The sequence below is a fragment of the Oryzias latipes genome, chromosome 10 (assembly GCF_053564925.1).
Source record: "Oryzias latipes strain Hd-rR chromosome 10, Olatipes_Hd-rR_3.1".
NCBI classification, from domain to species: Eukaryota; Metazoa; Chordata; class Actinopteri; order Beloniformes; family Adrianichthyidae; genus Oryzias; species Oryzias latipes.
The window spans coordinates 32,549,410-32,568,957 of record NC_136246.1 but is presented as its reverse complement, the minus strand read 5'-3'; the positions used below and the strand labels follow the sequence as shown (position 1 = coordinate 32,568,957).

Here is a 19,548-nt window from a genome sequence, read left to right as displayed (position 1 = left end):
CTGAGGAGAACAACCTTGGCTTCCTCAGGGGAACCACTTAGTTTGGGGTAAATCTTGCAGTCTCTTACCAAAGTGTTCTGAATGTTTCCCAGATTTTTTAAATAACGTGCTCTTCTGGCGATGCCGGCCTTCCTTTTTGCGAGGTTGTCATTCATGAAAACGTTGGTTCCCTTCAGATTTCCTCATTTCTTCAAATAAGCTGCTTTGTGTTTCCGATTAACACACTTTGTCGGTGTCTCTTCTCCTGGGAAGCCGTCGGCAGATCTCCACGTTGTTCGTGTCCAGAGTTCCTTTGGACTTTAGGAACTCCTCCCCCTTTTTCAGAGCTCGTCTCCTGGTCGTTGGATTCTTCACCGTTCCCGGCGGTTGTTGCGTGCGCATTTGACCGGTGTTTGATTTTCAATGCGGCGATGATAACATCATTCATTCTGGAGTTCTGCTCCTGGTCATCCATTTGTTTTTCGATCATCTCAATCCTGTTTATAATCTGATTATTCAGACTTCACACCTGTCTCACCTCCTCTAGCATGTTTAGGATCCATCCGTTCAGGATCTTCATGGCTCTAACTTCCTCCAGCAACGACAACTGAATAAAGTGGAAGTTGCAGAAGCTTTTCTTTCGTGGGCATTTTGTCTTTTCTAAAGTCTTTCCTGCTCTTGTCAGCGGCTGGTTGCGGTTGCTGATTAAAGCTTAGCTTCGGGTCAGAGTTCAGATACATTCGGTGTCAACACAATTACAGCTTTTGTGTCAAACCCCCCCCAAGCACATTTGCACCCCTACATTGCCACATGATGAGAACAGCAGATGACATGTGGAACAAACCAAGAAAAAGATTCCACATTTTCTAGAAAGAACCCCACAGAATTTCATTTACAGTGTAATTCAGATCTTTGTTTTTTCTTCTTTGTTGTATTTGTCTTTTTAATGTGAACAAATATGATTTTACTAATATTAATTTGATAAGGAGAATAGAGCTGCTGATTTCTACTATTTTTAACCTCCGCCGCTCTGTTCTTTGCTGTGAAACAGACGGTGACTGTATGACAGTAGATTGATAGACTGTAGATCTTTTCTGCCGTCTTGCTGTTAAGCTGTGGAATTACGTCTGTCCACCTACGTTCCTACTTTCTGTTGTTCTGGTGACCAACTGGAGTTTGGGCCAGTGCAATAATATGGAACATCCAGGCTGTTTGAACATCCGTTTAGAGGGGAAATATCACTTTTAATGGATGCCCTGCAGCCGCTCAAAATGTAGTATTGACCCGGACCATAGTGTATTTGAAAAATGTAGTAGTGAGTTTTTTAAGCGTTTCTTTATGATACATTTTCTTTTAAACGGCCTATATCATACAAAACCAACTTTTTGAGCTTTTAAGTGCATCACAATGATAATTTCACACAGAAATAATCCCAAAGGGGTATTTAATCCATCCACACATCCCTGTCTAAAAACCTGTTCTCTGAGCACCAGCCTCTCCCAATCCACAAAAACATTGTGACATCACAAAGTGAGGAACAGCCCCTTCCAGGAAGAGTCTGCGCTGCCAGCCCCGGCCCCCCCGGCCAACACATACGCCCACTTTCTCCACAGAGCTAGCGGTGATCGGCTAAATGCTTTCCTTTCCTATGCACCATATGCACATCCATCTTCGGTTTGGATGTTGTTGCAGAGACGCTGCTGGGGCCGACTCTAGGTCGACATCATGAAATGGGTGGTACCCACAGTGAGAGAAAGGCGGAGCCACAGAGATCCAGTTGTACCTCTGGGTACTAGAAAGAGCTGCAAAAATGACTCATAATTCATTTAAAAAACGTTCTTCAGGATGCCAAAGGTTATAAATGATCATATATATAGATATAGTTTACTATGAAAGGCTTAAGAAAAGCATCATATAGACCCTTCAAAATAATTAGAGATTAACAATTTTAGGTGACCCCTGGAGTCCAGACCAATGATTTGCCTAATCTCTGTATGAATGACATGTTTTGTTCAGAGTACAAAGCTGCTATATAACTCATACTTGACATTTTTGAGTTTTAAATGTTCTTTTCTAAACAAAGACATGAAAGTGGTTGATGGATTGTGTTAAATCTCTTCTTGAAAAGGCCTCAAAGCCCCGTTGAGCATCAGCGATCGATGCTGCTCCACATAATGATCGGGGAGTTTGTCCTTTGTCTGCTCTGCTTCAGCGTCTGCCGGATGCCATGTCAACAGCAGGGAGCACAAAGCAGACGCCGGCGCTCAAAAGCCCCCGGTCACCTGGAAAAGGTGGAAGACGCACATATCAAAGCTGGATTTGCAGTAAAAAGGGTCAGACGGCGTAACCAACATATTTAAGATCAAAGTGGTTTTTGCTGAGGCCTTTCCTTAGCTTCTTTAGTAATGATACCTCTGTTGAGGAGCTGTCAGGGTTCCCATTTGATCTGATTAGTGTGTTGGCATCAGTGATCAAAGAAAGGCCCCATTTGCACACTATCACTCTTGCTTTGAACCCCAGATGCTGGGAGTAAAATAATTTGGCAGACAGGGATGTTCGCTGCTTCCTAAAGCTAAGAGACTCTTATTTGCATAGTGCCGTAAATAGTTACACGACATGGAAGAGACTCACCCTTCGCTCATCGTTTATTTTTCACTCAGAAGATGTGGGTTGTTTTTTTTTGTTTTTTTCTTGTTAACTTTCAGGCTTCCTCCTCATTTCTTCAAGTTCAAAAGAGTGCAACATCAGGAGGATTTCTTTAATGCATCATCCTAATCGAGACGTTTTACACTCTGACGCTGTGCAGCTACCTCTGATTCATAACCTCGTCAGATGCTTTACGGCACCTTTCCTGGAGCCAACAAGGCAACGGAGTATAAAAAGATGCCAAGGCTGCAGTTTTGGGTCCATTTATCATCTTTTCTTTGAGGAATCATAAAAACCCAGCAGACATTTCTCGCCCTTTTAAACGCTTCTTGCTCGGTACAACACAAACAAATGGCTGTTTAGCTTAAAATCCTCTTTTTATTAGTGAAGCACTTAAAATAAACCATAAATGATTTTAAAAAGGCCAAATTTAATAGACTTTAAAAATTAGTACATTACATTTTCATGACTGTAGGTGGCGCTATTATATGTAAAGAAAATTATTCCACCTTTTTCTTTTTATGTCTTTCAAGCTTAAGATTCATCAGTCCGTTTTCAAATAGAAAAGCCATTTAAAATTGTCTATATCCTAAATTAGCAAATCAGCCCCACATCACCACACTACCACCGCTGTGTTTCACTATTCTGGAAAGTCTTTATTATAGCTGGGATTAGCATTCAATGAATCGTTGGTATACTCACGATCTGTTCCCAACATTTTTCGAGTACAAATATTTGTACTGTATGAGATCGCTGATTCAGGCAAATTAAATATTACTTTCAAATGCTAAGTGAAATGGATTTTAAGTATTTAAACTAAAAAATGACAAATGCGTTACTGTCACAGGAAGTAAAAATAAATATTCAAAGCAAAGTGTCGGTGAGGGTTCTTATTTTCAAAATAAAAGTATTGTTTTTTGTAGATGAAAAAAAAAAGATGAGACTGAAGTTCAGTTTACTGAAATAGGTTCTGAAAAAACAATTTCGTTTTAAATATAGTTGACAGTATGAGGTTCTTTCAGGATGAGTCCTGGTTGTGGTCACTCGCTCTTGAAAAGGTTTTCCTCTGTTTAGTTTCCTCAATGATTGATCCCTGTGGTTCTCTGGAGTCTTAAGTGTTAGTATGACTCTGGGCTCTTGGGCAGCAGCAGTATCAATTTCCTTTTCCTTCTTACACTTATTCTGTTTTAAGGATATGCAGCATACCAGCTTAAAAACAACACGTTTTTCCTTAAAAACATTGGGATGAAATTGTCATTTTATTCATCCAAACTGTGTTTCTGTGAAAACATGAAAGGCAAAATGAGTCTTTTTTTGATTTGCACATTGTGTTTGGTCCTGTTTTTGTGTTCAGACGATCTAGAGGTCAATCATTTTAAACAGATCGTGTTTTTTGTGCTCCTAAACAAGTAAAAAACAAGTAACAAGGAAAAAAATCAGTAAAAAGCCTTTGGAAAATCCAGACACCATGTTGCTCAAGGACATTTAAAAAGGTTTGGACAAAGCCCGGCTGTTTGGTAAGCAGAGAAGAAGAGGGTAAATGGTCAGTCCAACATGCATCCAAAGCTACTAACCAACACAAATGAAAACAGAGCAGAGATAATAATTGTGGATTTCTTTTAGCCTTCAAAATAAAATTTGGGCGAATTCTGTTACCGTAAAACTTCAGCAAACGTTCAGCCCGAACGTTACGGACATGGAGCGCCTCATGATTTCACTTCCAGCTTTTACTAATCAAGTGATCTGTGATATTAAATCTGTTGAGTATTTATGTAGTTGGAGCAGAAAGAACAAATATGCTTGAACAAACACAGTCTCCACCTCACTCGTGATGATTTATCCGCTGCTGCTTTTACTCTGCATCGCTGTGCTAAACATTCCTTCAAATCCTAAAAGAAAAACAAAGAATTTTACACGAGCAGTCGGGTTCAATTCCAAAGGCCTAAAATCTTACTGAGTGTTGTCTTTTTTACTCTCTCGTTTCCATAGCGACAGCATGCCAAAGCGGATAGCCCTGATCTGCTTCCTGTCTCTGGTCATGCTGATGAGCGTCCTGGGAAACCTGCTGGTCATGGTTGCAGTCTGCAAGGACAGACAACTCAGGTACCTGAACGTCACTTCCATCAGATATGAGCAGTGTGACATCTTATAAATGCTGGTGGATGCTACATCTCTGCACAAAAATCACTTCTATGCTTTGTTTTTTATAGAAGATTTCTTTTAGTTTTATAGAAGAAGCAGACAAATAACTCAAAACAGTCCATATCGAAGATCTGAGCTTGTAAAGAGTAACAGCATCTCTGTCAAAGTGCTGCACACTGTGGGAATTTAGGGCGTGGCAAGACAGAACTGCAAAAGGTAGAAGTAAAACCAACTCCCACAACGCTTATTTAACCCTTTTATTTGGAGTTTTCGTTTCAAAGTCCCAAAGGTTTGTTAAGAAACTGAAAAAAAAAACACTTGGAAGCGTAAATGTAGTATAAAGATTCAAGATTTACCTGAGTTTTATGTTAAGGGCTTTAACATTAAAATAAACATGTAAACAAAAAAATACATCTCTAAATAACTACCACATGCATTTATTTAGAATAAAAGGACCTATATTAACATGATTCAAAATATGGTTTATTTTAACAACTATCTGCACCGGTATCGTAGAAATTCTGAAGACAATGTTCCCTGAATTTCGTTGTTTTTTTGTTTTGTTTTTTTAAAGTTCATTGCATATTGCGTCCTCGTTGGCTTTAATTATTCAGTTTTGTTTCTTAATTTTCTACGTGTTGTTTCTCATCTTTAGATGCTCTTGATCCTTTCACATTATGGGATTTTCTTCTAATGCAAATACATTCTGGATGTACTGGAGTTATTATTTCTGGATTTATTCTCATCTTTGGCTAACGTGGAGAAATCCGGTGTGCAGAGAGACACTAACGAGAGGTGAATGGAGTTCTGTAGCTTTACAGCCAAACACTGTTCCATGCACCACTGCACGGTCTGACCCCAGAGCAGCGTCAGACAAACACAACTAACAACAGGTACTGACAGTCTGGAACCAAAACACATACCATACTAGACAATACTTTCAGCAGTTTATTACTGTGTTTTTGTTATTTTTTTATCATGCTAACAATAGTCTAAAGCATGGGTAACAGTAGTTATTTGGATAAATGTGAAAGTTGGCTTTTTTATTTGCCGCAGTTTTTCTTTTATTTGTGACATCATTTATTTGTTTTATCTGGAGTTACTTTTCTTTGCTGCAGTGGCGGCTCACATGTTCAATAGAAGCTCCATTGTTGTCCAGCTGAGAAGCAGTCTCTTCCTTTCTCGTCATTCTCTTCCATTTCTGTTCCATCTCTTTTGTCAGAGTTGTGCTGTCTTTCTGAAGGTTCCTCTCTGATCTTTTCTGATCTCATGAATCCTGAGGTTTACTGCGACCCAGGTTCCAGTCGTCCTGCAGATGCGTGTCCGTCTTGGGACGCTCGTCGTCTCTATTTCCGTGCAGGACTCGTACTGAAAGGCTTCCAGGGGCATTCTTGTGGAAAATGATTCCCAAGTGTTTGGGTTTGTTAAGTCACTGCTGTGTCTGCCTCCCAGAGGAGAAGACTGTTTGTCTGCGTCTTATTGTCTTGCTGTCCTCTGAGAAATGCCCCTCTGTATACACACTGACACAAGAATCTCAGGTGTGGAAACACAGATGCTCATCTGCTCAAAGGGGGGAATCCCTCGGGTGAGCGTTCACGTCCAAAAATAAGATTCCAGTCATTTCAGATGAAAATATAAGGCTTCTTATGTAAGACAAACCCTATTTCCAGAGAAGTTTTAGACTTTGAAATAGTTTTGGGGTTTATTTAGGGCAATCCCAGTTAAATTCTACAATGTCAAAGCTTGAAAGTAAACTAGTCGGCTGTTTGAAGGAGGGAGGAAGAGCACAGTCACACCTCTAGTCTGATCATCTGGACAAATGTTCTTCTGCCTCCATCAAGATTCTGTAAATTCTTTTTAAATTCAGGTGATGAATCTTTGATGCAATGGTAAAATATTCAATGGCGTGAACCCTTTTAAAGGGCCCATATCATGCTTTTCTTAAGCCTTTCAGAGTAAACTGTATCCATGTACTTGTATATGATCATATATTACCTTTAACACATCATAGAATGATTTTTTTTTTAAATAAACAAAAAGTTTGTTATTTTCAGCTCATTTTCCTACCGGGAAGTAAGACGACTCGATCTCTGAGGCTCCGCCTTTCTCTCCTTGTGGGTGTCGCCCATTTCATGACATCATCCTAGAGCCGGCCTCAGCAGCGTGTCTCCCACCAAAACAAACAACACCGAACTTTTGCAAAGATGGATGTGCATATGGTGTGTATAAAATGAAAACGTTTATCCGATCACCGCTAGCTCCATGGACAAAGTGGGCGTGAATGTTAGCCTGGGGGCGCGGCTGACTCTACCTGGAAGGGGCTGTTCTCACTTTGTGACGTCACAATGTGAGGACCCACTTGTTTTCATGGATTGGGAGGGGCTGGTCTTCGGAGAGCAGGCTTTTAGAGGAATAATCAGAAATGTGTGAACGGATCAAAATACCCCTTTGGGGTTGTTTTTGGTGAAGAATCAACATAATAATGTGCCGTTCAGACAAATAATAATACACCCAAAAAATTCAAAAAGTAAAATTTGGAAAATTGGAAATAGATCTGTTAATATACTCTAAGGATACGTTCACATTGCAGGGCCTAATGCTCAATTCCGATTTTTTTTTTTAAAAATCCGATTTTTTTGCAAGGCCGTTCACATTTCCAATTAAATGCAAACTATTGTGATCTCCTGTGACCGTGAAATGACCCAGAAATTACCCGCACACGCAGAAGAGTCCTCAACGGTGAACGACGTCATTCGTTGTTTGTGGAAGTAGCTAACGTCAACAATGCATGTCAACAACAGTGTTGTCAACAGCGGAGCTCTTTTGCATTATTGCATTCATCTTCACAAAAGAGCCAGCACAATTACAATCTTCTCAATTTAAGAAGGTATTGGAGCCAGGATCGTCTGTACCCACTGTTGTGGAATTGGGATGTGTGTGTGCTGGGACCGTGCGCGCGTGTAAGAGACAGGAGAGAGCGCGTGCAGCGAAGGACAGTGGGGGCGCGCATTCATGTTGTGCGTTACGGAGGAAGGAGAATGATAATAAAAGAAGCCTTCCCCCAGCAGAACTGCTATTGACTCTTTATTAACCCGCTCTGGAGAATCTGAGGGTCCGAAAGGGGAAGTGAACCCCGAAGGAGGATCCGCCTTCGGTCCCCTGCGCTTATGAACACGGTGGGAAAGGGAAAAAAAAGTAATCGTGGGAAAGGTTCAACACCACGCTCGGCCATTTAGCTGGAATTTTTTTCAAAAACTGCCCGGTTGCGATGAGAGCCCTGGAGTTTGGCCTGAATGGAGCTGTCACCCCAAATATGAATCACATCGGTGACCTCGCTTCCCTTCCAATGACTGGTCTCAGCAGCATCGTCCGCCATGGTTGATGTTTATGTTCTCGTTCCCGCCTACTTCAACGCAGAATTATGACGTTTGTAGCGTATCAATGACGTACGGGTCGGATTCATGAGGCCTGGCCGTTCAGACGGAGGTCGCATTTGAAAAGATCGGATACATATCGGATTCAGGACCACATACTCAAGTGGCCTGGGTCACATTTGAAAAGATCGGATCTGTGTCGTTCAGACTGTCATGAAAAGATCAGATGCAGGTCGCATGGGCGCAAAAAAATCTGAAATGGGTCGTTTCAGCCTGCAGTGTGAACGTAGCCTATGTGACTTTTGCATTCCTGTTTCGTGTGAATTCACTAAAGTGTCTAAAAGTGTGAACTTGGGCTCACAATTTTAGTATTTTTGTTTGTTTGTTTGGTGTGATGACAGGTTTAAATTATGTTGACATGGAAATTACATTGGAAGTATTTGAAGTCAACTGCCTTCTCTAATGTTGAGTCGCTCCTGTCTTCACCTGATAAAGCTGTTTCAGCCATGATGTCATGGAGCCTGAAAAGACACTTTTGAAACTAATTTGATGTCCAAAGCTTCTAGCTGCAGTTCCCTGAATCACAGCAAGCCTTAACAAGCTGAAAACAGCTCTATTCCATGCTGCTGCTGCTGCTGCAGCCTAAACTTCAACGCCGCAGTGAGTGACGTTGAAGTCGGTTCAGTCTCCTCTGAGCTGACGGCAGCAGGATGTTCTTCAGGGGTGTTAAGGCACTCATCAATAACCAGCACACAAACACATCGTCCCGCTCCCTCGGTGCGACACGCTCCCGCACAGACACGTGCTGCCACACAGTCGCTCTGTGTTTATGCCCGACACAGAACAGATCTGGAAACGGTCACTGTCATCGTGTCAGGACCTTCCTCGTGACCCCCGGCACTTCTCTGAATTATTTTCACACTTTGAGGTTTGATGCTTGCCAGTTCTGTTTTGAAGGTGTTTATTTCACTTTCTATATTCAATATTTAGTAAAAAGATTTTCCGAAAGGTGAACAGCATTTTTTTTTCTGCTGTCTTGTCATGGTACAGGGGAATTAAGTAACAGGTTAAAGTTTCCTGTCTTCATCTTCTGGTTTTTTCAAAGCACGACGTTCTTTATTTGTTTCTGTTTAGAGGTGAAAATCTCTCCTAAACTGAGCGGTTCTCACTTCAAACCCTATTTACATTTACATATGTTCCACATAAAATCACCTGATTTATTATTCACTGTAAAAATAAAAGGGTTTAACCAATTTTTTGTCATTCTCCAATATTTATAAATGATCTTTGGATTGTAAGTAAGTGATGATGCCTGGTGAGGTGAAATGAAAGGACGACTTGAAGGCGTGAACTGCGGTGGACGGTGAACTAAATATACAAAATCTAGATTAGAACTTTGATGGATTTATTTTTTAGGTTTAAATTGTTCAAGAAAAGAGAACCGTCGGATGCATGTGTGATGCGTTGTCATGGGAACGGCTACTGAGCCTCCACGACTTCGCTCTGCAGAGAAGGTTGATCTGCTGAACGTCGTGTAAAGTGATCCGAAGCATCAGTTAAGAGGGAAACTTCGCCTCGTACTGCTTGTTTTTGAGAAACTGTGCTTCAAGGAAGCAAACGAAGTCCACAAGTAGTTTTCTAGATCGCTTTGATTAAAGAAATAAAACTCTGAGCATTACATGTGGATCAACAGGCAAACCATATTTTTTTTAAATAATACTGAAATTATTTATAAAACAGTTTTTCACTCCGTATCAAGCATTAAGACAGAAAGACACCAAACTATTTCAAATTAAAGATAACATTGCTGTTGATGGTAAAATGTTACGGAGATCCTGGCATTTCCATCATAAGTTGCGTTTCCATTGACTAGGAAATTGCGGCAATTGGATTTGTGATCCTAAATGCTCCTAATGGAAACCCGGCAATTTTGAAAAAACTAGCATCTATAAAATAAAAAAAAAACGTTTTGCACTGCCAGGAGGTGTTTGTTAAAGCAAATTGAAATTGACATATTTCACAAAACTGCAATGGAAACACTTTTTTATTTAAATGAGTCATGTGACCAACAGCCGGATGGCGATGCGCTTCTTGGTAGGAACTGGCGGCCTTGGTTGCTGCACAGCGGGCGCCACCAGAGGTCCCACAGCATCACGGCTCATCAGAAGTTGAGCGTGTCATGTGTAATTGTTGGACCCACAGCTCCTCTAGAAAATCACCAACCATCATTTCCCTAAATGTCTTCATCCGTAGCCCCTCCCACATGTAAGGAGCTCGCCGCTCCACAGCCTGAGGAAGACGCCAACGTCTCCTTTGACAGATGATGAAGAGCGCTAGCGCCGTGGCAGAAATGTGAATGTATTGGCTGTCAATCAAAGTATATTTCACATCCGTGTTTTTGAATGACTTATCACGTCAGTTACTTTGTGTTCATTCAAATAATTGGGATTTAATGGAAAAAGTTCAATTACGAAATTGTGTTTTTTCAACATTTCTAGAACTTCAACAAATTTTCGTGCATATGTGTCATGAAAACATCATTTTTTTATAGATGCCCTGCAGCCAATCAGAATCCAGACCATGCCTTTTTTTTACTTACTTGTTTTTAATGATCTTTCCCCAAATTGAATAAGCTATTCCAGTATTTTTAAGATCCTCCGAACTGCCCAGACTCCATGGAGGACACACATCTGTGCTTTTTGCCGTTTGCCTAACACACAGTTGTTGTTATCTTCTCTAAATGCACCCCGTGCTCTCCGTGTTGCTGCGTTTGCCGTGTTGCAGACAAATTAAAAGCCCCAGGCTCTGTTTTTAAAAACAAAAACGTGACTCTCATTAGAGTCGTTGTGTTGAAGCTTCTCCCGTGGTCTTCTCATGTTTACCTGCCAAAGCAGCACAACAAAACACAAAAACAATAACCAGTTTTGTGTGGAAGACGACGGCGGGGTCACTCAGCTGGAGTCTCGGCAAACGTCTCCACGAAGACAAAAGTCAGACACAGCCTGCATCCGTAATCAGGCGTTCCTCAACCCGACTAATAAAGTTTGTTTATTCGCAGCACTTAAACCTAAACACCATATGTCACCACGGCCAAACACGGCCCACTTCAGGGCCTGTTGGAGCTTTCTAAACTGTGCGTGCAGTAAACATACGCCCCTCAGCGTGTGCGTTTGCTGTGATCCCATGTGCTACACATGTGTCTGTCCGGCAGGATTTACAGCGGCCTGCTTCCATTTTAGCTCTCTGTTTGGGTTAGAAAGCAGCAGATAGGAACGCCGAGCAGCCGTCGGCTCTCACCGAGGCTATTTATAGACGACCCAGAGTGACGAGAGCAGCCAGCGTCCGGACTGTCTTCTGTGTGGTTCTGCTGCCAGAATCAAAAACTGACGGGAGTCTGATGCTCCTGACGGAGGCGCTGAGGAGAGCACACCTGAGGGTCGCGGTGACGTTCTTCGGAAAGCTCCTCGCCGGCCTGCGGAGTGGCGTTCCTGTCACCGTGTGCCAGCACTTCTGCTCTTCATCGAGCTTGAAGCCTCACAGGAACCTGTGTGTTCATGTGTGGGCGGGCAGCGCAGCAGCGTGGAAAAGATTGGTTCCTGATCCCTTCAGAGTCCCACTCCAGTCATCTTCTGCTCCATTTTCAAAGCCAGTGGTCTTTTAGTGACGGCGATGATGTCGTTTTTGGCCAAAATCCTAAAAACCTGGGTCGTCTTGTTGACAGAAAAAAGGGGGCGTGTCCTGTATCATTGCATTTATTGATTGGTTCTTGTTGTTTATGACCACATCCTGTGTCCAGGTCTGTAAGGGATGCAGCAGCAGACAGACATTTTTCAAATTCTTGCATGTGAGGAAACGTTATTTTAATAATTAACATTTTCTCTTTGTGTGGAAAACCGGATGAAACTAGAAGAAATCAGTCTACTGAATCCTGAAACACTACATTTATTTGGAGTTTTTCGGTTTGTTAAGTATAAGTAATCACCCAGGTGATCCCACAGCCCCACACTACCAAACTACCACCACCATGTTTGGCCGTCACCGACTTTTTAATGAATGAAACTTCATTTTGACTCCAGAAGCAGTTCAACAGCTGAAAGTTTTAACCGTTTCCAGTATTTGATAAATCGTTATTTCTAATGTTTCAAAGATGTTAAAACTCCCACATGTTTTTCTCTTTACTTGAGTCTGTTCATGCATGAGTGAGGAGGAGAAGCAGCTGTACTCCTCACTCGACGTATTCTTCCTGTGTTCCACCACAATCATCTCTCTACAGTTCTTCTTTGCTCAAATCTTACTTGAGGAGATTTCGTCATGTTTTATAACCCGTATTCCTGCAGAAGTTTGCTCCACAGCTGTGCTGCTAACAGAGAGGAGCGTTACCACGCAGAACCTCTGAGGATAGATCCGTAATCACAGCGGCGTTTTCCTGAACCTCATTTCTTTTGCCTGTGTCTGCCTAATCTTTCTCCTGGTTTTACCTTCTCCGTCCTAAAACGTCTTCTCCTTTAACCTGACGTTCTTTTGCTCATGCAAGTAGCAGAACAAAAGGGTTATTTTCTGTATTATTTTACCTTTCAGAGGCACAAAAACATTCAATCTGATCTGACCTTTAGCCTTACGGCCGCTCACTTGTGTTTTTCTTTTAGCCACAGAGTAAACTTTAAAGTGGCGGTTTTTACTCTGAGTGTTCCCCACACAGAACTGAAACGCTTCTGACGGCTGCAGGCTGCACCACCTTCTACGCCTCGTGATTGCAATCCAAACGGTGGAATGAAAACAGAGACGCAGAGGGATGGAAACAAGCAGAATTGTATTATTATTTTACCTGTTTTCATTCATAGGTGTGCACCGAGCACCTGTACTAAGACTGCAATGACTCACTTTCCCCATGATTTGGTTCAAGCCTTAATTTTGGGGGTTTTTTCGGTTTGATAATTTTTTTGTGTAATGAAGAAAACTAAAAAATTCCCAAAACGATTCTTAAATTTAGCACAATTGTTCGATACTTTTTAGGTAAACCCACGATTCGGTTTAGTGGAGTAACAGAAGGTTTGGTGTTTGTTTCAGACTTGTGGAAACATTAACTGTGGGTCTAATGCTGCGTCACACTGAAGGCAGCCATTTTTAATGTGAAGTCCATAGTACAGACGCCATCTGAGGTCCTGTGGCGCGATTTCAGGGACGGGCGCAGCGGTCAGACTTAAAAATGTTTGAACCTCGGCAAGCCGCTGCATTGCGTCAGCCAGTCGTGGACTCAACTTTGTGGCATTTTTTAATTCCGCCGTTTCCCTTTCGGGGTTGCCAGAACTCGCCCCGGCTGCTGTTGGGTGAAGTCGGGTGCACCATGGACAGGTGAGGCGAGCTGGCGTTCAGACACAGAACCGCTGCGGGATGGAGAGCCAAGCTGCTCGGGCCTCCTGAACCTTGTGACATTTGTCTTACCTTCATGGGAACGAAAACAGAAAAGGTCCCCTAATTTTCAAACTGGGCCACAGAGAGATGGAAAGACGCAGAAGCGGCTGTGGCAGCGGGAGTGAAGCTCACGGTACCGGGAGATTCTCTGAATGATGTCACGAACCGGAAATAGAGACGCCATTTTTTTTGTAGAAATCTTTAAATAAAATGAACCAGATCTTTAACAGTTATCCGGGTCTTCCATGCATTGTAATTGAGATGAACATAGACACCACCCCATGTGGCAATCAGGCTAAAAACATCGGGCAGTAGCTCCTCCCACACGCAGGTGGGGGTCAATCCTATGAAGACATTTTTGGACAGGCAGAAGTGGGGCAGCCCATGTGAATTTAGCGCAGGGTGTGAACGCAGCATCATCCCCTTCATGCCATGTGACTATTTGTCAACGCACCATTTAATCCAGGACTCGCATTAATTCAGCATCACTTTAAAAGGAAAAAACACGGAAACTTTTTATTTAATTAAAAGTGTTTAAAGGTGAAAGCAGCCGGACAGTGAACAAAGGTTGTTCATTCACTGTTAAACTTTGACAGAATAAGGAGGTAAGGAGGTTTATGACTAGGTATTTTGATCAATGTCAATAAAAACAAAAGTTGTGTTTAAAGATGAAACCACGCCCACTCTGTCCTTGTCCGTCTGCTTTTGAGGCGGTCTACCTGTGAGCAAACTGTTCACACCTGGAAGCTGCTCGGGGGGGGGGGACCACGGACCATCCAGCCTTATTGGTCCCGGGTCGTGGTTAAAGTGAGCAGGTTGTCCCACATGAATGTTAAAGAAAGACACATTTAGGTTTAATTGAATGTATTTACTTCTGTTTTTTCTTTTCTTTTACAAAACATGTTGCTAATCGGTGGCTAACATGTCCAGTTGGAGCAAGAAAAATGTGTCAGGTGGAATTTACTGGACCTGAACAGAACCAGACCCCAAATCCTGACCTAGTTTTCAAAAATCACAAGGATGCATCTCTTTTTTTTTTTTTTTGTCTGACATAAAAGGACTTTTTTTTATGTTTTTAAATGTTTTGCAATTCAAGTGTTAGCATCGTCTTTGTCTTTGACTAAAGGTTTTTATTTGTCCCTCTTTTACTTGAAATGTACATTTTTGGTTTGTGGTTTGCCTTACAAGTGAATTGTGATGATTGTAAGCAGATGCTAAAAGACAGTTTAACACAAAAACTGCAAAGGATGATTTTACTAAAATAAAAAAATATACTTTAAAGAAATGTTTTTCTCATCCGTAAATTCAGATATTTTTCCTGAGGAGATTTGAGTTTTTGAAACTTGGTTTTTGCAAGTATTCATGTTTGTTTAAATAATAAGTTCATTTAATGGATGTATAAAGTATCCTTGTATTTTTTCCTTGACTTGACTTTTTCCCCCCAAAAAAAGATTTTGTGTCAAAGAAAAAAATGCCAGTTATTCATCTTCTTTTGACCTTCGAGGGTTGTTTAACAGGTATTTAGGCTCAAAGAACTGTGAGAAACTGCACAAATAATTACCATGCTACATTTCCCATGATCCCACGGTGCTTGATTCTTAAGCAAAGCTGTATTTATTTATTTAAAACTTGTCATATTGATTATTTCCCTCACAATAACTCTTACAAATGAGGATGTGGGGGGGACTAAGGCTTGTTTTGTGTGTTGTTGTGATTGCAGAGGCCTCCTTTGTTGTTTTTCTATAATTGCCTTTCAATGAATCTCCTGAATGGCCGTCCTCCAAACCAACACAAACTCCGACAGCGAGTCCGTTTGAGCCACAATGAGGCTCTGTGAGGCTGAGGCCACTCAGCAGTGGAGTTATTCCTGTCCGGATCTGCAAGAGTCACTGCCTTTTATCTACAATTTAACCTTTTTTTTTTTTTTAAAGAAAACGCTGAAAAATGTTCTTGTCCTCACTCCTACTCAACATGCAGCAACTTCCTGTTTGTCATTAAGTTCCTCGTTTACCAAGCCCCTCCTCCGTTTTTCTCTCTGCCCACCAGGAAAATCAAGACCAACTATTTCATCGTGTCTCTGGCGTTCGCTGACCTGCTTGTGTCGGTCTTGGTGATGCCGTTCGGCGCCATCGAGCTGGTCCACCAGCACTGGATCTACGGAGAGACCTTCTGCTTGGTGCGGACGTCGCTGGACGTCCTGCTGACCACTGCCTCCATCCTTCACCTGTGCTGCATCGCTCTGGACAGGTGAGGCCGTGTTCCTGTCAGGCTTTGGATTTGGTTTATTTCAAGCAATCACAACAAAACAAACTAAAGGAGACAAACAAACAAAAATATATAAATATATACCAAGATATATCCAATTCTGTGAGAATATTTTGTCAGGGATTGATTAGAACATTTTTAAAAAGTTACGTACAAACACACATTTATATGTCCACACACACACATATATATATATATATATATATATATATATATGTATATATATATATATATATATATATATATATATATATATATATATATATATATATATAAACATACGCACAATACAGACCAAAAGTTTGGACACTCCTGCTCATTCAAATGAATGGGAAGGTGTGGCCAAACTTTTGGTCTGTACTGTAAATATATATATATTAGTTGATGTTTATTTATGTATATATATATATATATATATATATATATATATATATATATATATATATATATATATATATATATATATATATATATATATATATATATACACATAAATAAACATCAACAAAGACATATTTGCACGTAAACATCCATTCAATCTATTAAATATTAGTTTTTTCAAATAGAGTATAAATGATTGCTTTGAAAGGGATGGGAAAAAGTTTATAATATAATCATTCATTTTTCTTTAACATAATCTGATTCTTAGCATCTTTTTTTAAAGTTATATAAACTTTACCGGCCAGAGTGCAGATTGTTTAGCTTTTCTCTTTATAGAAGACTTATGCTGCGTTCACACCAAACACTTGACGCTCCTGACGCATGTGGGAGGAGCTACAGTCTGAATAATCTTTAGCCTCATCGCTACATGAGAGCATTGACTGTATATCGTTATTTATTGATTTTAAAGAGTTCTACAAAAGCATTAGTTTTAGCATTAGTAGCCATGTCTTGGTTCCTGACACCATTCAGAGACTTTCCCAGTAGGGTGAGCTTCACCGTCTACAGCAGGAGCTGCGTCTGAACGACGGGCGCTTTCAGCGGTACCGTCTCTCTGTGACCCCAGTTTGACGACTTCCTGTCCCGCATTAGTGCGAGGACGGAAACATAAAAACAAAACTAGAGAAACTTTTCATTATTGTTGGTAACGTATAAGAAAAATATCAAAACCTTTGGAGGAGAACAATCAGATTATTTCCTCCACGTAAGCTTTGGACTCCACCCAATGATTCATTAATTCATCTTCTTCTGTTTATTCCCTTTTGGGGTCACGGGGCTGCTGGAGCCTATCCACACCTAGGGACAATTTAGATTAACCAATTAATGTTTTTGGATGGTGGGAGGGAGCCGGAGACCCCGGAGAGAACCCACGCATGCACGGGGGGGACATGCAAACTCCACACAGAAAGGTCCCCCATTGGTGTTCTGGTTCAGGTCCCCCAGCCGGGACTTCGGGGGCTTTCTTGCTGTGAGGCAAGAGGGCTAACCACTGCCCCCACCCACTGATTGTATCATCAAAGCTGAGTTCCTGATTGGCTGGCATGAATTCTTCATGTGAGACCAGATATTTGAACTCTGGAACATTGCACGGTTAGTTGCTGAACCAGCAGAAGCCTGTAAAAATGCTGCTTGGGACGCTCAGGTTGACCCACAGGACCTCTGATCGTGTCTGTACATCACCTTAACACGGAAACCGGACGCCCCTGATGCATGAACTCTGTGGAAACGTAACTTCAAAGTTGGCTATTGACATCACCAGTACCAGAGACGATGCTTAGAAAATGAAAATATAAGACCAACCCTGCATGTGAGGTTTTTTCCTTCTGCTCTCATCTAAAGAATTGAAACAAAATCCTTGTTGATGTGACAACACTGATTTCTGATAAACAGGAAAACATGAAAAAACAGTGAGGGACTTTCAGTTGAAACAATGGGATCAAATCTGACTTCTGATCATTAATGTAATGCATCTGTCTAAAAATGTCCTTGAGTGACTTGTTTTAGCAGATAAGATTATCTTTGACCTCCTTTGGGGATAAAATGTTCATTCTAAAGAGGAAGTATCCTGTTTTTTTAATGCTCTCTGACATAATAACCTCATGGTTCTTGTCTTGACCACAAATCTTGCTCTTTGACTTTGTCCTTGGATTTAACACGACCCAAACTTTCAGTAGATTCAGGAACCGTGGCCACCAGCTCCTTTTCTGTAAGGTTACTGGACTTTTGGAGATTCAGCAGTTTGGGAGGAGAACCCTGCAGGCTGATTTACATTTCATTAGTTTAGACTGGAAACCCATTAAAGCAAAAGCTCTTGAAACTTGACAGAGAATCGTCAACTGAGAGAAGCTTTAACACCCGCTGGAGGACGAGCTGAGCATCTCTTATTATTTGACTGATCTTTTCTTCAGTCTGGATAATACGTGGGCTTATGTGAAGCACACGTCGCGCACCTTGATCTGCTTCCCTCTGTGCACAGCTGTAAAAACTGAGCGAACCCTAATGTGGGAACCCGGTGTTGCTCGGTTATGTAAGTGACAATGCCACGGTCATTGTTTGTTTCTATCTTTGGCGCACAAACACCGAAAACATCACACTGACCAGAAAGAAACGCTCCTCGCAAACGAGTGGAAGCTTTTCAGGAAGGACGGCTCTCACAAACACTCGCCTGTCCTGAACCGCGACCTGCTCAGCAGAGTCCTCTGATTGTGCAGTGAAAAAACAGGGATGGCTCAGAGACTGTCTCTGGGTTCATGAGCAGAAAAATAAATGTTCTGTGGATCTCAGGTGGATTGTTTAACCGGTAATTCTGAAATATATAGCTCTCAGAAAATGAGCTTTCAAATTAGGGGTGACTATACAATTACTTGTTAGATATTACAGCAATCCAACCAATCAGAGCCCAGTCTGATCATTTTATTGATCTATTCTGAGTAAAAGTTGCTTTTTGAAAAAACGAATACACACGATCAAAATTTGAAAGCAACTTAAACCTAAAAGGTTTTTAGAACGATCACCTTTCATTTTCAGGAAAATGGTCTAAAATCAGCTTTCAGGCTGACTGAACTGTTATCAATCAGCAGCATAAATGTTTCATTTGTGCTCTGAATTCATACAATAAGTACGGAGCCCGTGTCCTGACATAGATAAAATAAAATATATTTCGTTCCCACAAATTAATATCTTAATATAGGCATTCGCCTACCGGACTTAGCTCCTAGCTTCATAAACACGGATGTGAGTAATATTTGGATTTACAGCAGATTCCTTCACATTTCTGTGTGTGTGTTTCTCATTACATTGCATTGAAGACACAGAGGATGTTTAGAGATCATATTTATTTATTTTAAAAATCACAAAAGCATTGTTAATCATGTCTCCATGTCTGCGTTCATTCACATCCCGGTACGCTGTCCGTCCTGCCACAAAAGCCGCTTTCTGCCGCTACTTCTGTGTCTCTGTGACCCACGTTCGTTCAAGAGGGGAAAATCGATTTATTACTGTCTCTATGAAAATTAGAAAAATATCATAAGATTTTGGATGCCCAAGCTTCCTGCTTCACCTACTGGACCTAGCTCCGCTTCAGAGCTCTTTTGCTGGTCATGCTGGCATTCGGGCAGGTATGGGTTATTATGGTTTAGGAATAATAATATTCAGGACTTGCTTCATAGCCCATCATTTGTCTTATTGTCTATGAACGCATCACAGTTACAGGCCAAGGTGATTGGTCGATATGCATTATGGGATATGTGTGATGCATGATGGGATACGTAGCATGTAGCCTTCGGATGTT

At 41.3% G+C, this 19,548-nt stretch overlaps 1 protein-coding gene across 5 annotated transcripts in view; it reads left to right on the top strand.

The window, feature by feature from the left end:
• htr4 (5-hydroxytryptamine receptor 4) overlaps positions 1-19,548 on the top strand; it is a 179,877-nt gene that overhangs the window by 100,772 nt on the left and 59,557 nt on the right. For 4 of the 5 annotated variants that reach the window (XM_011480562.4, XM_011480564.4, XM_078954428.1 and 1 more), the window contains 2 exons: positions 4,615-4,728; positions 15,600-15,800. In XM_011480562.4, coding sequence (XP_011478864.1) covers positions 4,615-4,728; positions 15,600-15,800 — 315 coding nt within the window. The remainder of the gene's footprint in view (positions 1-4,614; positions 4,729-15,599; positions 15,801-19,548) is intronic. The other variant, XM_078954430.1, reaches the window with a different exon arrangement.